This window comes from Hydra vulgaris, chromosome 11, assembly GCF_038396675.1.
Source record: "Hydra vulgaris chromosome 11, alternate assembly HydraT2T_AEP".
Classification (NCBI taxonomy): Eukaryota; Metazoa; Cnidaria; class Hydrozoa; order Anthoathecata; family Hydridae; genus Hydra; species Hydra vulgaris.
The window spans coordinates 6934696-6957891 of record NC_088930.1 but is presented as its reverse complement, the minus strand read 5'-3'; the positions used below and the strand labels follow the sequence as shown (position 1 = coordinate 6957891).

Here is a 23196-nt window from a genome sequence, read left to right as displayed (position 1 = left end):
AGCTTTGATTTGGCAAGCTATTTGCAGGTATGACAAAAAATCAGCACCCTATATATCTGAGTCCACACTTTTTGGTAAAATGTATGTTAAAGCGTGTTAACAAAAATGTCTTTTACCTCCTACTAAATCACATGATAGTAGACGTGTGTCTCGCCTGATTTATCATCAAGTAATTATAGCAAACTGGCTATGGGATGATATAAAAAAAATGACCTGAAAGTTGTCTAAAAAAACAAATCTTCCAAATGGCCCAGTATTAAAAATTATTGCAAAGTACTGGGTAATTATAGGATGAAAAATAAAAAAGCAACAAAAAAACTATGCAGAAACATTAAAGATTTTAAAATGTCATTTAAAAAACATCAAATAGTTTTGATTGTTGTTCTGTGCGCAAGCCTACGTGTACCACCAAAACAAAATTTTGAAATTTTATTAGATACCCACAGGAATAAATGTTTTGCTTTGAAATATTTTATTCTCTTATATTAATGTATTAAAATTTGTTATATATTTAAGGGTCTTGAGGGACCGCTGAAAATATTTTTTATTTAAAAAATTTTAAAAACCAGTGCTTTTTTATCATATAGAACACATTAACGGGTGGAAGCTTTATATATATATATATATATATATATATATATATATATATAAAGAGAGAGAGAGAGAGATAAATATATATATATAAATATAAATATATATATATATATATATATATATATATATATATATATGCAAGTTACGCAGAGCAATATAGTTTTTTGTTTTGTTTTGAGACCTTCACTTTTTAAGACCTCTTACTTTACAATGAGTGTCAGGTAACTTCAGAAATGAGTGAAACCCATGATAACAAAGCAAAGAATTTGATTAGCGATATTTTGAAATCGAGACTTGTGCAACTCATGGCAATAAAACTGAAAATTTGACAGGCCATTTTAATATCAAAAAATAACCATTAAAAATTGTGTTATTTATTATACATTTTAGAAATCAGCAACCTCAAAAAAGGTTCGGGTGCATAAACATTTTTTTATGTTTCAACAATAGGTCCTACAGGTTAAAAATTAAAGAAATTCTGAAAGGGGACTGGAATAGCCTCCTTTTTCACGGAGTTACCCATCTTTTAACCAAGTAAGTATTTATTTGCAAAGAATTTTATAACTAAAATTATTATAATTATAATTGAAAGGATACAATCCAACCCATCATCTTGAAATAGCGATTTTAAGTTTGGCTGTGCTTTTACTTTAAGCTTTTTACCAAGTGATGCAATAATTCGCTCATCTTCTCTATTAGAGGCAATGTAAGCCTCTCTAGTTGAATCAACTTCTTGATTTTTATCTGATGGTTCTACTAGCTTCTTTTTCTAAAATTAAATTTTAATAAAAAATAAATAACTGATAAAAATCGAAACAATTGTCAGATATGGTTTATAGCATACATATATAGTAATCAATTGAGTACACTCTACCCTAATACATCAAGATACGATTCTCACTTAAAAGTTCTAAGTTATGCTTCTCAGTCAGGTGATTAGTGATAAAATTTTCCATTTTTAAATCTTATTTTGATTCTCAGAGAGAGTTGCTACAAAAATTAGAATCAAGTTATAATTGGAAAATGCTTTTTGATGGTCTAAAGAAATTTTTTTCCGCTGGTATTTAAAATTGTTTTATAATCCTAGAGGAAATACTTTTCTATAAGTTCTTGTGCATTATATTGTTTGTTACATTAGTACTAATTGTAATATTTAATAAGTTTCCTCTTAATCCAGATTTTTTAATAGATGATATTTTTCATGAGGCTATTAAGTCTTGTACCGAGGGCCATATAGCTGGCTTGTACCTAGAGCCATATCTGCGTTTCTTTCATGAATAATATGTTTGATAACAAGGTAGATTGTTGAATTTCGATTGATGCAGAATATTTTTTCTTCCCGCAGGTGTTTTGAGATTACCATTTTATGTATTTATACTTGTTTATCAATGCTATCATTTTATGTGTAGACTTGTTTATCAATATTTATGCTCAGAACTATTAGTCAACTTTGTTATTGATTTAATTGCTGCAATCAAGTAACACTAGATAAATTTGTTGAAAACAATCTAAGATTAAATAAATTTGTACTCAAATTTATGTGTCCATCTTTGTTGTTAATTTATTATGGAGTAAACCTAATTTTTTATTTAAATTTGAAAAAAATCTTTAATTTTTTATTAATTTAGAGCGGCCCTAAGTACAATGGCTTATAAATTAATAAATAGCCTAGGTACAATTTTAAAAAGTTTATTTTACCTAGAGCCACTAATTTTTAAACGATTTTATATGACAGACTTTTATAAATACTTTAAAACTTTTATATGACAGACTTTTATAAAGTACCTGTAATAATACAAAGTATTTAGTATAGAGATGTAATCATATCAGTTTCACAATTTTTAGACTAATCTAAAGTCTTGAATTTAAGCATTGAAAAAACCCAGCTCTAGGTACACAAAATTTCCCTAATTAAAATTAAAAAAAAAAAAAATTTAAAATTTTTAATTGGAGTAATTCTAAAGTAAATATTAGATAAGATTTTACTTAATTTACCCTCTATTCTAACTAAACTAAAATATTTCTCAGGTAAGAAATAATTACTATTAGCATTAAAATTATTGTGCAAGCGAGAGGATTTAAACCCTTGTACTCCGGAAGCACAACAAGCTAACTACTTAGCCACTAAGGCACATTATTCTTCCCATTTTTAACACTATTTAATAATAAATGCTAAGTTACAAAAAAACACTATAAAACAAAATAAGGAGATGTTGCCACAATGCATTTTTAAAGTAAAACATTACGTAATTTGAAGTTTACATGCATTAATTATTTAAACAATTTTGTTCACATTTTCTGATACAAAAAGTGAAGCAACTCTTTTTCGCCATTAACTTATGTGTAATGTGTGTAAAGATCCTCTCAGACTTACCCTTATGTCTTGTTTTTGACTTTAAGCAATTTTTCCAGTTTTAATAACTTATTTTTCTAAACCTACAGCACAAATACTTTTATGTTTAAAAGGCTTTATATGAGTCCCACAACATAAAACCTGGCGGTCTCATTGGTTCACAGTGTCTCATTTGTCGGATATAATTATTGTCAGATATAACCATTGGAATTTAATTTGTCAAATAAGATTATTAAAATCTTATTTATCAAACATAATAAAATACATCAACAAAAATCAAACATAAAACCTGGCGATCATTTAAAAAATAAAAGAATTTATCTATAAATATGGTAAAATCAATTGAATTATTAAAAAGAATAAAAATAGTAATAATAAAATGACTTACTTTTTTTTTCTTTTTCTTTTTCTTTATAGCATTTTGAACATCTGGGATTTCTAAAACTTGGCTCTTTATAATAAAGTATTATTTATTAAAAAAGTTATATATATATATATATATATATATATATATATATATATATATATATATATATATATATATAAATTAAATTTTAAACAACAACCAATAAAAGTGCATGAGAAGTGACTAATTAAAATAATACTTGGTAAATATCAGTTAAATATTACTATTAATATAACTATTACACCATTATAAAAATTTTTATAAATGATTGTTATAAAATTTTTTATGAAATATAAAAGATTTTATAACAATGATATATATGAAAAAAGCTAATGGACAACAAAAAAGTTCCTGGGTAAAGTTATCTCTGTTAGTTAAAACAAGCAATGAAAAGAAAGTCAATACGTGTTTAAAAATAAAAGTAGCTGACTGGTATAATAATAACCTAAAGAATATAACAATAAGAAAAGATGATTTGTTAAAAAACAAACCAAATATGCAATTAAAAAGGATGAAAAGTCAATTGCAAATAAAGCAAGTGACACAGATTTGTATAAATATATAAATAGCAAATCAATAGTTCAAAGCCACATTAAAGCAATTAAAAATGAAGATGGTAGCATAGGCACACTACCAGAATTCAATATCAGATGACAAACTATGTTTGAAGTAGTATATGTCTTAAAAAAACTAGTAAAAAACTTTATAACATAAAATTGACATTAGAATACTGAAACAAAGAATATAAGTTTACCATTATATTTTAGAATGATTTGATTCCAAAAGAATAAAAAAAATGTAACTTCTATTTTTTTTTAAAAGAAGTAAACTTAAATCTTAAAATTATCATCTACTAGTTTTACCTTCAACAACATACAAGATCTTAGAACAAATTGGTGCTGACCTAAATGTTAATTTTTTTAGACTCCAATAAACTTTTGATTATTCATCAACATGACATTAAAAAAGGTAGAAAATGTACAACAAATCTGTTAAACTATTTAGACATATTAACCATTATATATGAATTTCAGGCTGACATGGAGTCTTTTATTCCCTCTCAAATATTCTAAGTCAAGCCTCACTCATCTCTATGGTTTTCCTCACATTGTGCAACTATTTTTTCCAATCGAAACCATTACTTCTGTATCTATCAGCAAAACAATTCTCCAGAATACAGATGTCTGTTTACTATTGCTAGAAACCTTTGTAAAAAGTTTTTGTCTATCTCAAAGCCCACTATTCTTAGGTCACAAAATCTCATACTTTATCTCAAAAATTAGGCTTTTAAAACTTCTGGAGAATCTTTAATAATATCTATGATAAAGGCAAATCTGCTATTCCACCTCTCTTGTATGGTTTAGATTTTGCTAACTCACCTAAAGACAAAGCTGAATTGTTTGCTAAGAACTTTTCATCAATATCATTTCTTGATTCCACTAGTTGGATTTTACATTATATAGCCAACAGGTTGATCCATTGCTTGAACTAGTATCATTCCAGATTCTGTATCTAAAGTGATTTCCTGCTTAGACTCTTCTACAGCTTGTGATCCAGACAACATACTTGTTATAGTCTTTTAAAAGTGTTTTTCGAAGCTGTTGTCTATACTTTCAATACTATTTAATAACTTTTTATCAGAGTTTTGCTTTCCAGCCTTCTTGTAAGGAACACCTGTTATCCCTATTTTTAAAAACTCTGGAGAGCAATCTGACTCTTCTAACTACCGTCCAATTAGTCTTCATTAGTCATAAGCAAGGCTTTTGAATCTTTAATTAACTGACACCTAATCTCTTATTTTGAATCTAATAACTTACTTGCTGATCATCAATATGGATTTCGATCTTCTCATTCTACAGCTGATTTGCTAACAGTAATAGCTAGATAGGTTTTATTATGCATTAGATGTGGACAGGTTAAGGTCATCGCTCTCAACATTTCTAAAGCTTTTGATAAAGTTTGGCATGCTGGTCTTCTCCATAAGCGTTCTTTTTACGGTGTATCAGGTAACATCTTTAAGATTATGAATCAATTTTCTTACCAATCATAGTATAAAAGTTGTTCTCGATGGACAGCACCCTTCTTCATATCCTGTAACTTCAGGGGCTCTTTATTTGGCTCTATACTCTATTTAATTTACATTACTAATCCTCCAGTAATTCTCACATCTAAGGTGGCATTGTTTCATCAGGCATCGAATATCAGTTCTTTGGAATCTTGTTTTCCTGATTCATATAACTTACAATCATTTAAGTCATCTATCAATCTTTATGCTTTTTAAACTTCATTTTTTCTCTTCCAGTAACTTTCCAAAAAGCGGTTGCTTGCAGCCTTGTTGGAAGTAAAGTTGTTGAAAAAAATTTTTTATTTGTATTTTATCGAGTTCCATGTGATCATGTGTTATCAAAATTATCATTATACCGTATTAAATTCAATATATTAAACTGGATCAAATTAAATCAGATCAGATATAAAACTTATTACAGCTTTTTTAATCGCTCACCCTGTTATGCAAAACGACATTGATTAATTGAATGAACGAATATATTTCATCTTTGAGTATTACACAATTACTAATAACATTAGGATCAAATTATCAACAAACCTGTAAAAATAAGAAGTTTTAATAACAGACAATTTAAATTGCATTATGCAGACCAGATCAGCCGATTCAAGAGCAAAAAGCAAATTAGGTAATATTATCAAAGCTTTTAATTGTAAAACTTGCGTTATTTTTAAGAAGTTATATTGTGTGTACAAAAACTCACAACTCAAGTTTGCTGTTTAATTATGGAAGCTCTAATTAAAATTCTTGAAAATGTGCATACATTTACACAAACTTTTAAAATCTGGTATTTGGTAGACAAAAAAAGCCTAAAAAAAGAAGATGAAAAGTATTTAAAAGTTTAATTTTTATGAAATCGAAGCAGAACTTTGACTGAGTTGATTGAAGATCTTCACTCAGCTACAGGAACTTCTGTCAATTTTTTTTGAAACATGCTACTTATTTAAGTGAGATAGAAAAAAAGTTTTATCCATAATGTCCTGGCCCCACCAAAGCCCAAATTTATGTAGATCATAATTACACACGTATAGGAATATCTTGACACACACATCAACCTAGCAATGTAAAGAACTATTTAAACTTCTAAAAAATAAGTAGTCAAAAACTTATGATGAACTTATAAAAAACTATTTGATAGTACTTAAGAAGAATTAAGAAGAATTAATTATTATTATGAAGATTTTTATATGTACTTGTGCATGATTTTACCGAAAGATTAGTGTTATATTGGAAGCAAAATAATTATTGGCACAAAATTTATTTAGTATTTTTTGAATTTATGTGCGAAAAAAAAAAAATTTTGGTAAGTTAAAGTCTAAAATTATATTTACATATGAAACACAAGATATTTAGATATGTAACACATAAAATATATGAATTGGTGAATGTTAAAAGGATGGAAGTCTAACTTAAAACTTTCGGGAAACTAAAAAAAAACTGCATTTTTCCCCATAGTAAATTTTTGTTAATGGTTTTTTAGAGAGGATAATGTTTTTCACACTCAAAAAAAAAATTATTGAACCATTAACAAAAATTTACTATGTGGGAAAATGCAGTTTTTTTTAGTTTTCCGAAAGTTTACATTATTGGACTTCCGCCCTTTTAACATTCACTGATTAATATATGAAACCCATGAGTTTTAATTAATTGAATAAAATTGATCAATATTTAGCAATATACACATTGTAAAACATTATTGGACAAGGTCTGAAAGAAACTAAATGGATTTGGTAAATAATGGTAAGACCTACAGAAAAGTTAATAAGCAGACTGGAATCCCTTTTCTAACAGTCGGCAACATTATTTAAAAATAATAGTTTAAATGGGACTACAAATAATATAGCAGGAAGAGGTCATAAAAGAAAACATCTGTTATCATTGATAGAAACATTATTTTACAAGTCAAGCTAAACAAATTTGAGGCTGCTCAAAAGATTGCAGACAAAGTTAAAAACGACCACAAAATCATGATTTCAGCTCAAACTATCCAAAATAGAATCCGAGAGCAAGGATTTCATGGTATATCACAAAAAACCTTATTTGACTCTAAGAAATATAAAACAAAGATTATTATTTGAAAAAAAGTATGTTGACAAGACTATTGAGTACTGGAAGAAAGTAATTTGGAGTGATGAATCCAAATTTAACCTGAACTCATTAGATGAACAACAAAAAGATTGGCGAAAACAAGGCAAGGCATACAAATTGAGTTGCATGAGAGGAACAGTAAAACATGGAGGTGGAAATGTTATAATGTGTGGATCAATGGAGTGACCAGGAGCTGGCAAATTGACTTTCATTGAATCAACAATGAATGCCAATTTGTATATAGACAATTTAAAGCAAAATTTGAAGCCCTCTGCTCGTTAATTTAGATTCAGAAATACATTTGTCTTTCAACAAAACAATGATCCAAAACATTCTGTCATAGCAACAAGGGAATATTTTCAAAAAAATGATATTAATGTGATGGAATGACCTGCCTAGTCCCCTGACATTAATCCGATTGAGCATTTGTAGTACATTTTAGACCAGAAAACTGGAGATCGGGCTTACAGAAGACAAAATGATCTAAAAGCAGCTGTAGTTGAAGTATAGGATAATATCTACTCGAATCAATGCCTCAACATCTGCAAGCACTTATTCTGGCAATTGGTAGCCCTACTAAATATTGAAAAGTAATTTTTGTCTTAATTTAGAAACTTTACTTATTTGTGCCATTATTTTTTTGCCAGAAAATGTTTGATGAATATAAGTACAGTTGATTTTTCTACATCATATGAACTTATATTTGACAAATTTTGAATACAATGCTTCAATTTAATGCTATTTTCAAATAATTGATAGCTTTTTCCCTTAAAACAAAAATTAACTACTGTTTATTATTCATTTAATACAAATTTTCATAAAAAAAAAAAAAAATTTGTGCCATTTTTTTTTTTGCCTACTATATTTTATATAGTATAGTCATTACCAGTAATGCTTTACAAGCACCTCCATCTATACCTACTATATATATACATATATATACATATACACACATATATATATATATATATATATATATATATATATATATATATATATATATATATATATATATATATATATATATATATATATATATATATACACATATATATATACATATGTGTGTTTGTGTGTGTGTATGGGTGGGTGAGTTATACTTAAACTATACTTACATTTTTATTTTTAAACTTGCTCAAGTGAAGAAGCTTCTTTTTCCCATCTCTTTTACTTTTTCGTATTTCCTTCCGAGATTTCCTCTTAACACCTTTATTGTTATAGAATGTAGAACGAGCATTTTTGACAGCTAATAAAAATTATACTGATTTGAATTTGTAAACAAAAATTAAATTTAACTATTATTAAATTTATGGTAAATGATGAAGTAGTCATGAAGTAGCATGATCTATACTTATTGTAAAGAATTCTTTACAATAAATAATGAAGTAAAATCAATGATGAAGAAGCCAAATATGTTCACAGATTAAATGTTAATTATTGATAAGTTAATTTTATAAAAAAAAAAATTTAATTAGTAAAACCATGATTTTTTTTTTAACAGCTTAACTTCAGCTCCTAGAAAATGCTACAGCAGGTTTTTGTGGCAATTTATGCAACTATTTAAACATTTAAAAAAGAAAAGCTGTTTTTTTTTTTTTTTGAAAACTGAAGCAAAAGATTTTATAATATAATAGAGATTCTATAACTTGTATTCTATAAATATTTATTTTCTAGTTTTAACAAAACTATTTTGTTTTGTCTGTTTTGCCCTAGCTAAAAAAAACCTTTAAAATAATAAATGTTTTCTTAGTTTGTTCTAAGAAACTAGTTATCAATAAGATTCAAAGTCATAAGGCTCTGTTGGTATCTCACTAATAATTTAAAGTAGAAAACATTTTTTAAATTGCTCTTGATTTCTTTAATTTTGAATATACTACTGAGTTTTTTCTTATTCCATTCTCTTGAAAATGTTCCTATTCCATTCTCTTTCATTCCTATTCCATTCTCTTGAAAATGTTCACTTTTGCAGTTTTTTGATTGTTTATCCAAACCCTTAGAGAAAATTTTACATAAACCCTTAGAGAAAATTTTACGTAAACCCTTAGAGAAAATTTTACATAAACCCTTAGAGAAAGTTTTACGTAAACCCTTAGAGAAAATTTTACATAAACCCTTAGAGAAAATTTTATATAAACCCTTAGAGAAAATTTTACATAAACCCTTAGAGAAAATTTTGCGTAAACCCTTAGAGAAAATTTTACGTAAACCCTTAGAGAAAGTTTTGCGTAAACCCTTTTTGCAAAATTTTGCAAAAAACTTATTAAACTTTTCATTTTAATTATATTTAATTTTTTGAACTAACCAGAATGAAATTGAAACAGAGACTAAATAAATTATCATTTTTTAGAATAATTTAAAATTTTTCCTAATTTAAAAATTCCACAATTTAAATTTTTTCCTAATTTTAAAATTCCATAATTTAAAATTCCCTTATACTAAAATTTTTAATTTTTAACTTTTAATTAAAAAAAAATTAAGCCAAAAATATAAGTATGATAATTTCATGTTTTATTTTTATATAAAACATGAAATTATCATTTATTTTTATAAGTTAAAGAAAAATGTTAATTGAAATAATTAGTGAAAAATAATATCTGCTGTTCTTTATTAAGAAGGTAGCTTATGCGAAAAATTAACCGTTTGGCAAAAGAATGGATTTCTTATCAAGACACTTTTCCTTTTTCCATATATTCTTTAATAGCTTTACTGCCCCAATAAGAAAGAACATAGTATCTGTAAAATATTTATCTTGCAATATACTTAATGCTCATTTGCGAACCATATGAAGCTATACAAACTTTATAAATTTTTTGGTTGTATTTATTATTGAATAGATAAATAATTTACAGTTTTTTTTTTTTTTGTTAATTCACCTCCCCAAGGTTGAGAAGGTCACTACAGAAGAAGAGGCTTCTTTATTGTGGTTATAACCCTTTTTCAACTCTATAACTTTGAAACACGAACTTTGGTGAACAAGGTCGCTGCGCGGAGAAACAAGCTGAGCGCGGTACTACCAGGGACGTGGTGGGGATTGAACTTGGAACCTCTCGCTTATGAAGCAAGAGCTCTACCACTACACCACTACCGCATATACTGAGTTCTTTATTATAAGGGCAGTATAGCACACATAGACCCTTAGAAATTACCTTCAATTAACTGTTTCTTTAACACAGACATAAACAAAGGGTTCTGGAGTGAAGTTCTCAAACTGAAATTTTCAAGTTACAATTGTGGGTTCCTTAAGGACACTTTCTAACTCCTCCATTAGTTTCTTCTGATAAGTTTGGACTACCAAGTCTCCTTCCAGATATTTTTTAACAATTTTACTTTACAGTAAAAGACAATTGAGCATTTTAAACTGCTGAGTATATTAAAATGTTTTAAAAATAGAAATAAGTACTAATTTATCAATTTATATTTAAAATGCATATTTGATACAAAAAACAAATTTGATTACTTTAAAAGGTTTGGCATATTTTTAAATTTCTATTGCAATCGAAGCACAACAGGCTTTTACATCTTTGCAAGCACATTTAAGTATTTCCTTGATTACAGAGTCATTTATAGCATTCGCAACGGTGAACTGAAGTGTATGTCCGCTGCAACATTTAATATGAATGGTATTCACATTAATGAAAAAATTTCATCAAAGTAATAATCATTTTGCTGTTTAAACAATTTAGCATCATTAGCCTCACTAAGAATACCTAAAATATCCCGATCTTCAATTTCATTTACACTTTCATTGTGTTCTTTACCAAGTTATTTTTATGAAAAGTTCACAACTTTTCTAAAATTTTTTACATGTTTGATCACTTGTCATTTTTATCATGTTTGATCTCTTGTCAATACAGATTCTGAGAACTTGTTCTTTTCAAATGCCAAATCTATCAAGCGCACTTTTAGGAGCATTTTAAACTTCTGCATTTAACTTTCGAGCTTTTTTTTTGTCTACAGGAACTTGAAAAATATAGGCATTTTTTAAATAAAATGGAAAACATAAAAATTAAATTATGGAGCATTTATTAACTTATTAAAGTAGCAAAGATGTCATCATCAAAAAACACTAACCACCATGTTTATAAAACAATTTGGTTTCTTGAAACTTATTTTTAAATATAGTTTAAACTGATGAAATTTAATATTTTTTTAAATTTGAATTTCACATTTATTTCCACTATAAAGATATTCACTATATTCAAAAGTTAAATCATAATAAAATGTTCCTTAACAAATAGGCAATTTTTTGCAGACTATAACAAAAAAATACAAAACTTTTTTTTATTATTGAATTTTTTTTTTTTACCTTACCTTGGCCAAAAGTTTTCATAAAAAACTTTGCTTTTATAAATTGCATAATATACTTTTTACTGGTCGCAATCAACCAACCACTAAAATCCAGGCTTTTATGGTGGAGGACCTCCTGATGAAAATAGAGCTCTGATTTTTTTTATGTTTGCCTAAATAAGTTATAGAAACATAATAATTAATAGTCTTATTTGATTAACCCCCTAAAAAGGAAGAAAGGGGTCCCTTTACCTATATTGGTTATTTCTAATGTTGATTCAATTATGTTTTTTCTTGTTAAACATGTTTCTTGCTAATAATGACAAAATCTTGAAGATTGCATCATATAAATAAAAGTTAGACAAGATTTGTTTCATAATAATAGAACATTTGTAGAGAGTTGTATGTGAAGTTTAATATAAAAACTAAACATTTTATTTTGTGACAGTTATTCTCTTAGTAATACAAATAACTATACAATGTATAGTTATTATTTTCTTTGTATAGTTATCATAATATTTATAAAACCTTTTATTAATCAAATGGCAATTAGATATGATATTTAATTTTAATCATTTAAATTGTTAATAGAATTAAAAATGAGAACAACAATAAGAGAATAAGAGTCAGCCAGTTGACAGTGGTGTTAGTTGTTTCTGATCTGAATAGCCAAAAAAAGCCATTAGAGCTCCAGAATGAAGGATAATTTTCTAGTTGAAAAGTCTGTAAAAGCGCTGTTTGCTCTGCTACCTCTAATGATAGATGTTTTGTAAACATAAAATCTAAGTAAGTTTAGTAATTTTCTATAGCATACCATTTGTGTAATAATTTTTTTCAGAAGCGTAAAGCATTTTGGGATAGATATTCAGACAAACATTGCACAGAAACAAAAGAATTTCTTAAAAACCCTAGTGGTTGTGGAATTGATATTTGGACAAAAACAATTAGCCGTCACTAAAAGGTACGCTATTAAAACTATGATTTAAATGATAACTATTTTAAAAAGCAAAATGTTATTGAAAGAGGAAGTAATCCAGATAAGCTGTCTCTTTCATATTCAAGTGTATATATAATGAAAAATAGATATTGATGACAATTTTAAAAAGTTAAAAAAGTTATTGCAGTACCACATTAATCACAAAAACGGAAAGCTTGAATTGCATTTTGATGGTAAAATAAAAAAAGATTTTATAAATGAACACTGTGACAAAGCCAAAGACAGGATCTGCGTACTTGTTAGATTTGAAACCAAGGATCACCTGCTAGATGCACCAGGCATTTACTCTGGCATTGACCTAAACCAGTTTAAAATAATTTGTGGCCTTTTGAAAAAGTGTTCCAGTATTGCACTTATTTAAAAACCATATTACTAAATGTGCTAGTTGAATTTTTTAAGTCCTTTAACAATTATGTTAGGTTACAAAAATATTGATAATATATTAACTGTGGTAAGTATAGTATGTGAGAATGCTATGCATTTAAGACTGAGATCTGACCTTGGCAATACTTTACTGATGTAGGCCTGCCATCATCACGTCCAAATCAAGCATTTGGGAAAGGCTATTGGTTGCAAGGCCACTGTTGGCCCTGAAAACCAGCTTTTTAAATCCCTTCAAAAATAATGGCATTCCATTGATTCTGAAGGTAGTAAACGACCAGAGTTGATCTTTGACTAGGGCCGGGGCCGGGTTTGATAAAATATAGCCGGAGCCAGGGCCGGGTTTGGGACCGGGGCTGCATAAACATTTACACATCCTAAAGTACTTTTTTTTTAAAATATGTTTTTGATTATATGATTTTGTAAATATATATATGCATTTATAAACATCATTATGATCAACATGATGATCATTATCATAATCATCATCATCATGATCATCATCAGCAGCAGTAGCAGGCTATAGCCTTCCTTATTTATGCTGTTTCTCTAATCATGGTCAATGCTTAAACGAGCTATCATCACTATTACAATAAACCAAAACTCATTCTTACTTGGCTTCTTATTCAACCAGTTGCACCCTTTTACTGTATCTGCTCTTATTTATTAAATACTGACATAAATACTTTCCAGAATTTAATAAATAGTAAATGTAAGTATAAAATTATAATATATAAAGAATTATAAATTTATTTCTAGCCCAGCTGAAAAACCCCTGCTAAATCATACAATTTTGCTGGGGCCAGGTTTTCAAAATGTCTCATTTTTAGCTGGGGCTCCAGCAGTTTACTAACTGAAGGTAACTAATCCAAATCGATGATTTATTAACAGAACATTCGTTATATATATAAAAAAAAGAATTGAAACTTATTATAAACTCAATTTTAAGATAATGAAATGTATGAAAAATTTGTTTTATTAAATGATTTTAAAATATTCATTATTAGTCTGGTCAGGTTATCCTGCTACCAGTAACATGTAACCCAGTACAATCTGCTTCATATCCTGCTGCCTTGTAGGATACGCCTTTTTAGGCAAAGGCTAGAAGATGCCATCTCCGACTTAAAAAACCCCCTGCCTTAGGGCTCTTGGTTGAATAGGCTAGAGATGGTGTCTCGATAAAAATACTCATCTTGGGCAGATGTTAAATGCATCCAGCTACTGTCTTGTAGAAGGTTTCCTAGGCAAAGACTTAAGGGGTAAACAGATTCTATCTGTTGACCAGCCTCGCACCCCTTCTTCATCTATTAGGCTGGCGCAGATGTATTTTTAATACATTGATTCCAGTTTAGGATGTTGAATGCTGGATCTTCTTGACTCAATGCATGGGTTTTGCTTGTGTCTTTTATGACTAGGCAACTCATTCTATTATCTCCTAATGAGGGTACAGGTCTAAAACTCAGTTTTATGGTTCTAAGGCCGGCTGGTAGTCAGGTTTCCTGAACTCTGTGGTAGCTCTCAGAGAGGCTGATTCCATCAACAGCTGAAAAATATCAAATTATTAACAGTTCCATGTTGCCCATGGATGGTGTCCCTGTTTGTACTTTTGGTGTGCATTGCGGAGGCAACATTTGGAGCCCTTTGTTACGGCTTAAGGTTTATTAGTAGTAATGAGGCAATTGCTTGGGCTATTAAACGGTATTCTGAGTACTATATATGCTTTGAGTCAAGTTCTTCAATCTAATTTAAAAATAAATAAAGTACTAAAAACTATAAAACACAAAAAAACCATCATCATCACCAAGTTCTCTAAACCTATCGTTCACTAATATTCGTGGTCTTCAAAGTAAATTTTCTTCTGTTGAGTCTTATCTCTTGCAAAGTTCACCAGACCTACTTGCTCTCTGTGAGACTAATTTGAGTTCGACTGTCTCATCTTGCAATCTTAGTGTTGATGATTATCTTCCATTAATTCGTAAAGATTCCAATAGTCACATGCTTGGCCTGGGCATTTACATTCATAAGAATTCACCCATTTGTCGTGAAACTAGGTTTGAATCCACAGACTATTCTTTCATGTGCTTTCGTTTAGCACTACTTCACTCGATTGCCTTTCTCTTTGCTCTATATCGCTCTTCTTCATATCAAGACTGCACTCTTTTTGATGTTATTTCTGATCAAATTGACCAAGCCCCCTCCTCTCTTTATCCATCAGCTAATATAGTTGTTGTCGGTGAATTTAATGCTCACTACTCTGAATGGCTTGGCTCTAGTGTCAGTGATTCTGCAGCCATTAAAGCCCACAACTTTTGCCTTTCTCAATTCCTAACTCAAATAGTCAACTTTCCAACTCGCTTTCCAGACATCTTAAATCATTTACCTTCTCTACTCAACTTTTGTCTTGTTCCTGATCCTAGTCAGTGCTCAGTTTCTCCACATTTACCCTTAGGTGCTTCTGATCACGTTTTGATCTCTCTAAAACTAATATCTCATTCTTCTTCATCACCTGAATCCCCCTATTATCGTACCTCTTACAACTACCTTAAAGGTGACTGGGATTCTTTCCGTGATTTTCTTCGTGATGGTCCTTGGGTAGAAATCTTTTGTCTTCCTGTCGATAAATGTGCTTCTTACATAACAATGTGGATTCAGGCTCGCATGGAATCTTTTGTTCAATCTCAACAATTCCAGGTCAAGCCTCACTCTCCTCTATGGTTTTCCTCACATTGTGCTGCTGCGATTGCCAATTGAAACCATTATTTCCATACTTATCAGCAAAAGAATTCTCCAGAAAACAGACATCTGTTTATTACTGCAAGAAACCATTGTAAAAAGGTTTTGTCTAACGCCAAAGCCTGCTATTCTCAGGTCATGAAATCTCGTATCTCATCTCAAAAATTAGGCTCTTGTGACTTTTGGAGAATCTTTAATAGTATCAATAATATGAGCAAAGACTTTGTCACCTCACTTAAAGACAAAGCTGAATTGTTTGCTAAGAACTTTTCATCAATACCATCTCTTGATTCCACTAGTTGCGTTCTACTTGATATAGCCAACAAACAGGTTGATCCATTGCTTGACATTTGTATCATACCAGCTTCTGTATATAAAGTGATTTCCTGCCTAGACTCTTCTACAGCTTGTGGCCCAAACAACATACCTGTTATTGTCTTGCAGAAGTGTTCTCCAGAGCTGTCATCTATACTCTCAAAACTATGCAACAAGTGCTTATCAGAGTCTTGTTTTCCAGCCTGCTGGAAAGCGGCATCTGTTATCCCTATCTTCAAAAATTCTGGAGAGCGATCTGATTCGTCTAACTACCGTGCCATTAGTCTTCTTCCAATCATAAGCAAGGTTTTTTTTTCTTTAATTAACTAACACTTAAATTCTCATCTTGAATTAATCTTCAATTAACAAACACCTAATTTCTCATCTTGAATCTAATAACTTATTTTCTGACCATCAATATGGGTTTCGCTTTTCTCGTTCTACAGCTGATTTGCTAACAGTAATAACCGATAGGTTTTATCGTGCATTAGATAAAGGTAAAAAGGCCATCGCTCTTAAAAAAAATTTCAAAAGCTTTTGATAAAGTTTGACATGCTGGTCTTCTCCATAAGCTTTCTTCTTATGGTGTATCTTGCAACACCTTTAAGATTATTGAATCCTTCCTTTCCAATCGTAGTATAAAAGTTGCCCTCAATGGACAGCACTCTTCTACTTATTCTGTAACTTCAGGGGTTCCTCAAGGTTCTATCCTTGGCACTATACTCTTTTTAATTTATAATAACGATCTTCCAGATATTCTCACATCTAAGGTGGCATTGTTTGCTGATGATACTATCATTTATTCTTATCGTGATAAGAAACTAACACTCTCTGATCGCTTGAGGGAAGCATTTGAGCTTGAAAAGCATCTCACTTCTGCTACAGCATGGGGCTCACAGTGGCTGATGAACTTCAATACAGATAAAGCTTAAATTTTTTCAGCCAATCGTTATCGCAATAATTTAGATCTTCCTATATTTATGATTGATATACTCAATGAGTTATCTACCCTTCACCTTCTAGGATTAACTCTTACTTCCAATCTTTCTTGGAAACCATATATCAAATCAGTTGCAAAATTAGCATCTGCTAAGGTTGCATCCCCTTATCAAGTTCTCACTTTCTTACTTCGGATTCTATTCTCTATCTCTATAAATCTCAAATCTGGCCTTGTATGGAATACTGTTGCCATATCTGGGGCGGATCTTCTAATGATGCCCTTTCTCTTTTAGACAATGTGCAAAAACGCATTGTAAACATAGTTGGGCCTGCTCTTGCAGCCAACCTCCAACCATTATTACATTGTCGTAATATTGCTTCTCTTTCTCTTTTCTACAAATTCTATAATGGGCACTGCTCTAAAGAGCTAGCGTCTCTCGTGCCATACACTAAAATTCATTCTCGTCTCATTACTCGTCATTCAATTAAGTCTCATCCCTTTTCTGTAACTGTTCCCAAGTGCTCCAAAAACACTTATTCGTCTAGTTTTTTTCCTCCAACATCAGCTCTTTGGAATTCATTTCCTTTATCTTGCTTTTCTGATTCATATAATTTGCAATCCTTTAAGTCGTCCGTTAATCGTTATCTTGCTCTACAATCTTCATCTTTTCTCTTTCAGTAACTTCCAACTTTAATTTGTGGCTTGCAGCCTTGTTGGAAGCATAGAGGTATTAAAAAAAAAAAAAAAAAAAAAAAAGAGTAAAGTTAACTTTTGCTTGTTGGCAACTGGCTGAAGATTTAACTATTAATATTAACAAAGAAATAAAAGTAAAAATTTCAGTCTTACTATCAATTAAGTAATTGCTCAAACTTAATTTTTGAAAGAATGAACTTTTGACCTTTAGCTTTGTATTTTATTTTTTATTTTACTAGGAAAACGAAAAAACCAAATGAAAACTTTTTCAGAAAGTTTTGTTTATCTTCTTATCCTTTTTGACTTTAATAAAAATAATAATAAAAATAACGATTAAATAACTTTATAAAAGTTAATTATAATGTTTAATATAAATAACTTAATAAAAAACTTAATTTAAAAAAAAAATAACTTAAAAGTTTTAATTATATTTAAACTTAAATATCTTTAACTTTTTATTTTATTTTTAATGTAACATAAATTACAAATACTAATGATTTTTTTTTAAAATAAAAAAGCCTTTTAAATAAATATTTGAATCATAATTCTTTTAATTATATACTTTTTTAATAATCAAGTTTACTGTAATTATCTCTTTTATTTAAAAGGTGCCTTAAAGCACTGTAAAAATTATTAACATTTTACAAGTACTACGCTATTTGTAAATACTGATTAAAAATTGTTTAAATTATTTTATACATTTTAATAACTATCAAAACTAAAATATAGTTGCTAAATTTTTAAAATACTTAAAACAATTTTCATTAAATATTTATAAATAGTTTATTTGCAACTTAAAAGTTTAGTTAAATTTAAAATAAGTTTTTCTTAGCGTAACTAAAATTCATCCACCACTAAATGATGCATTCAAAGAAATGCTTTTTACAATGAGATGATATTTTAAATCAATTCCTTATCTTAACCAAACCAGGTAAATACAAACAAAGTGATATTTTATAAATAATTGTTGCGGCACTGGTTTTATCTCCCACATCCCCCCCTTCCCAACATACCTAAAAAAAGGTATCCCCAATTGAACTCAGCATTTGACAATGACAATGGTTACAAGGCTAGTGCCAGGCCGGAAAATAAACCTAAAAATTATTATTTTTGTTATATGCTTTAAAATACATTAATATTCCTTTGTTAAAATAGTACTCAGTTTGATTTTGCAAGGTATACTATGCAATTTAGAAAAATAAAGTTTTTTTTGAAAAATTGATGAGGCCAGTACAAAGTAATCAAATAATTAAAAAAATAAAAAAATAAAAATAAAAAGTTTTGTATTTCTTTATTATAGTCTGCAAGAAATTGCTGTTTTGCTAGTGAAATTTTTTAATGATCTAACTTTGGAATACCCCTAGTATAAAGCAATGGTTAAAAAAAAAGTGAATTTTTGTTAGATATAAATAGGGGAGAAGTGGGGCACCGTGACACACTTTTGTTTTTTGCTTTGTAACAATTTTTTAAGCGATTGGTTTAATTTGTAGAGCAAATTTATACCTACGAAACTAAATTTATAAATAACCAAAATATAACAGATTAAACTTGTGAGAAGTTTGTTTCAAAGTACCCTCCATGGGTGGGGTACTTTGATACACACTAGGAGCATCATTAAAAAACTAAATACAAATTATAAAACGTTGAGAAAAAGATTTTTACATGAAAGATAAGTTAGTTAATAATTATAACCCAAATAATACATCCAACAGCTCCACTCACATTTCAGAAAACCAGATAATATATTGTTTTAAATGTCATTCTTCAGTGTCAATAAATAATAGCTTGGTATCAAAATTCGATCTCTTTGTATTATGTTTACATAAATCTTTACAAAATTGACTACAAATATCAAAAGAAATGATTTTTAGAATTTAGCATTAGGTCAGTAAAAAATACTTGACACAAAGGTTTTACCATACAACATAGAAACATAGAGGTCGAATTTTTTGCTGACCTTAAACACAAAGGTTTACAGTTAGGTGACCCTAATTCAAGGGTTGCATATTAGATCGATTCCTTGTCCCCAAACCCCCAAAAAAATTCAATTTGATTTCTTAACCAAAATTAACTAATAAAATATAATTTTAAGACAGTTAAACTTGGCTAATTCAACTAGAATAAAACTTCTTTTCTTAGTTTATTGGCCCAGCAAGGTAGCATATTAGCAAACGTGCAAATAAACTTTTGTGTAAAAAGGAAAACAAATTAATTTCTGATTAAAAGGTAAAAAGACAACAAACCAAAAAGACAAAAGAACATAATGATATGTAAACCAATTGATATCTCCTGATATTTAACTCTGATAATATGATACAGATTAATATCAGGTGAGACTCTTTAGCCGTTATGAAATTAACTTTGAGAAATAAAAACTATTATACAAATCCTTAACTTAATTATAGGTGTGTTCAGGAAGAGCTTGAAAACATTGGAAAACTTTCATCCTAGTGGTAGTACCACAATAAAAATACTCAGTCCTTATATTACTGCCCTGTATAATCATTAAAGCCATAAAAATATGTTAATATGTTAAATACGCCCTGTTAAACTTTTATGCTTTATAAATAGCTGTGTTCCTATTACAAGTCATAAAAATATTAGAATTGAGGTAAAATAAAAACAATTTACAACAAAGTGATAGACAAATTCTAGTTGTTTAGAGTTTTTAAATTACTGTAACTTATTTTGTAAATAGCTGTAACTTATTAATTCATCTTTTATATTACCTTTTAATACCTTTGTATTGATTATTTACCTAATAACAATGGTACACAGCAATGAGGTTGCAAAAAAAAGGTATATCATTGCAAACATATTGCAAAAACATTAGAGAAACATATAAATACTTCATTATTTAATCGTAACATTCAACTCTGTTAATAATTAAATATTTAAAATCATATCTTACATGATTATTATTGTTTAGAAATAAATAACTTAATTGAGGCACACAACAATTTTTAAATTTAAAATTTAGGCCTTATATTTTCAGATAATTTAATATTTTTTAATATTTTATTGGTTAATTATTATTTTATTAAAATTTATTAATAATTATAAACCTATTAAAAAATTTATATATAAATTACAACAAGATAAATAATAACATTTTAAATGACAATAATAATATTAGATAATTAGTAAAACATTAAATTATTATTTTTTTCTTAGTTTCTATAGTTTTAATTCTTTTTGACATTTACTATCTTGTATCAAAATCTTTTGTTGTTTATTTTTCTTATAACATTAAATTAAAATATAATATTTTTCATGTTTAAGGGCAATCAGGTAAAGTAAAACCAAAAATACAAAAATTTAAACAAATAAAAAAAAAAATTAGGATTAGAAAAAACCTTTTTGTAAATAATTTGTCTGAGTTTCATACATACTAGGGTATTAGCCAGCTCAATAACACCATGTATACCGCAGAGATCCAAATAGGTTAAAAATTCCCAAAATTCAATGGCCTGTTTTTTAAAAGTATTTATATCAGGTCAGACTATCCTCCTACTGGTAAAATGTAATCCAGTGCAACCTGTTTCATGTCCTGCTGCCTTGTAGGGTACTCTTTTTTAGGCAAAGGCTAGTGGATGCCAACTCTGACTTAATACACCACCTGCTCTTAATACAACTCAGGGCTCTTGGTTGAGTAAAGGCTAGAGATGGTGAGTCAATAAAAATACACACCATCTCTAGCCTTTACTCAACCAAGAGCCCTGAGGGCTAGGCTTCTCCTAGTAGCCAGATTCAAATAACATCTTGGTAGATGTTAAATGAATCTGGCTACTAGGAGAAAGCCTGATAGGCAAAGACTTTGGGGTAAACAGATTCTATCTGCAGACCAGCCCTGCACTCCTTCTTTATGTTTTGTTTTTATGACTAGGCAACTCATTCTATTATCTCCTAATGATTTTAAAGGTGTACCCAGCTCTATAACTCATTTTTAAGGTTCTGAGGACAGCTAGTAGCCAGGTTTTCTGAACTCTGTGGTAGCTCTCAGAGAGGCTGATTCCATTAATAGCTGTAAATTACCAGAGTACAAAAAAGTACCATGTGGCACATGGGTGGTGTCACTGTTTATGCTTTTGGTGTGCATTGTCTAGGCCACATTGGGAGCCCTTTGATACGGCTAAAGTTTTATCAATAATAATGATGCAAATGCTTACACTATTAAATAGTCTACTGAGTACTATCTGCGCTTTGAGTCAAGTTATTTAACACATTTAAAAAACAACTATCAAAAAATATAAAAACAGAAAAAACCACCATCATCTCTAAGTTCTTCAAATCTATCATTCATTAATATTTGTGGTCTTCGAAGTAACTTTTCTTCTGTTGAGTTTTATCTCTGGCAAACTTCACCAGACCTACTTGCTCTTTGTGAGACTAAATTGAGTTTGGCTGTCTCATCTTGTAATCCTAATGTTAATGGTTATCTTCCTTTAATAAAGACTCCAATAGTCACATGCTTGGCCTGGCGATTTACATTTATAAAAACACACCTATTTGTCAGTAAATTAGGTTTGAATCCACAGACTACTCTTTTATATGCTTTCATTTAGCACCACTTCACTCTAATGTCTTTCTCTTTGTTCTCTATCGCTCTCCTACATCTTTTTGATATTATTTCTAATCAAAATCACCGGGCCCTTTCTCTTTATCTTTCAGGCAATATCATTGTTGTTGGTGACATTAATACTCATCACACTGAATGGCTTGGTTCTAGTGTCAATAACTCTGCAAGGGTTAAGGTCAACAACTTTTACTTTTCTAAATCCAACACAAAAAGTCAACTTTCTAACTCACTTTCCAGACAATTCAAATCATTTACCTTCTCTACTCAACTTATGTCTTGTTTCCGATCCACATTTACCCTTAAGTGCTTCTGATCATGGTTTGACCTCTCTAAAACTATTATCCCATTCTTCCTCATCATCCCCCTAGCATCGTACCTAAAAGTACCTTAGAGCTGGGATTCTTTCAGCAATTTTCTTTGTGATGGCCCTTGGGAAGAAATCTTTTGTCCTTCTACTGACAATGTGCTTTTTGTATAACTTCTTTAATTCATGTTAGTATAGCAACTTTTCATCTCTTCCTACGATTTTAAGTCAAGCCTCACTCTTCTCCATGGTTTTCCTCTAATTGTGCTACTGCAATTTCCAATCGTAACCATTATTTCCATGCCTGTTGCCAAAACAATTCTACAGAAAACAGACGCTTGTTTACTATTGCCAGAAACCATTGCAAAAAGGTTTTGTCTAATGCCAAAGCCCGCTATTCTCAGGTCACAACCACGGATTTCATCTCAAAAATTAAGTTCTTGAAACTTTAAAAGTGGCTA

At 29.3% G+C, this 23196-nt stretch overlaps 1 protein-coding gene across 3 annotated transcripts in view; it reads right to left on the bottom strand.

Annotated features, from left to right (window-relative positions):
- LOC100199855 (nucleolar MIF4G domain-containing protein 1) overlaps positions 1 to 23196 on the bottom strand; it is a 71344-nt gene that overhangs the window by 44710 nt on the left and 3438 nt on the right. For all 3 annotated transcript variants that reach the window (XM_065809942.1, XM_065809944.1, XM_065809943.1), the window contains 3 exons: positions 8622 to 8752; positions 3336 to 3398; positions 1192 to 1363 (listed from right to left, as the gene is read on the bottom strand). In XM_065809942.1, the coding sequence (XP_065666014.1) occupies positions 1192 to 1363; positions 3336 to 3398; positions 8622 to 8752 (366 nt within the window). The remainder of the gene's footprint in view (positions 1 to 1191; positions 1364 to 3335; positions 3399 to 8621; positions 8753 to 23196) is intronic.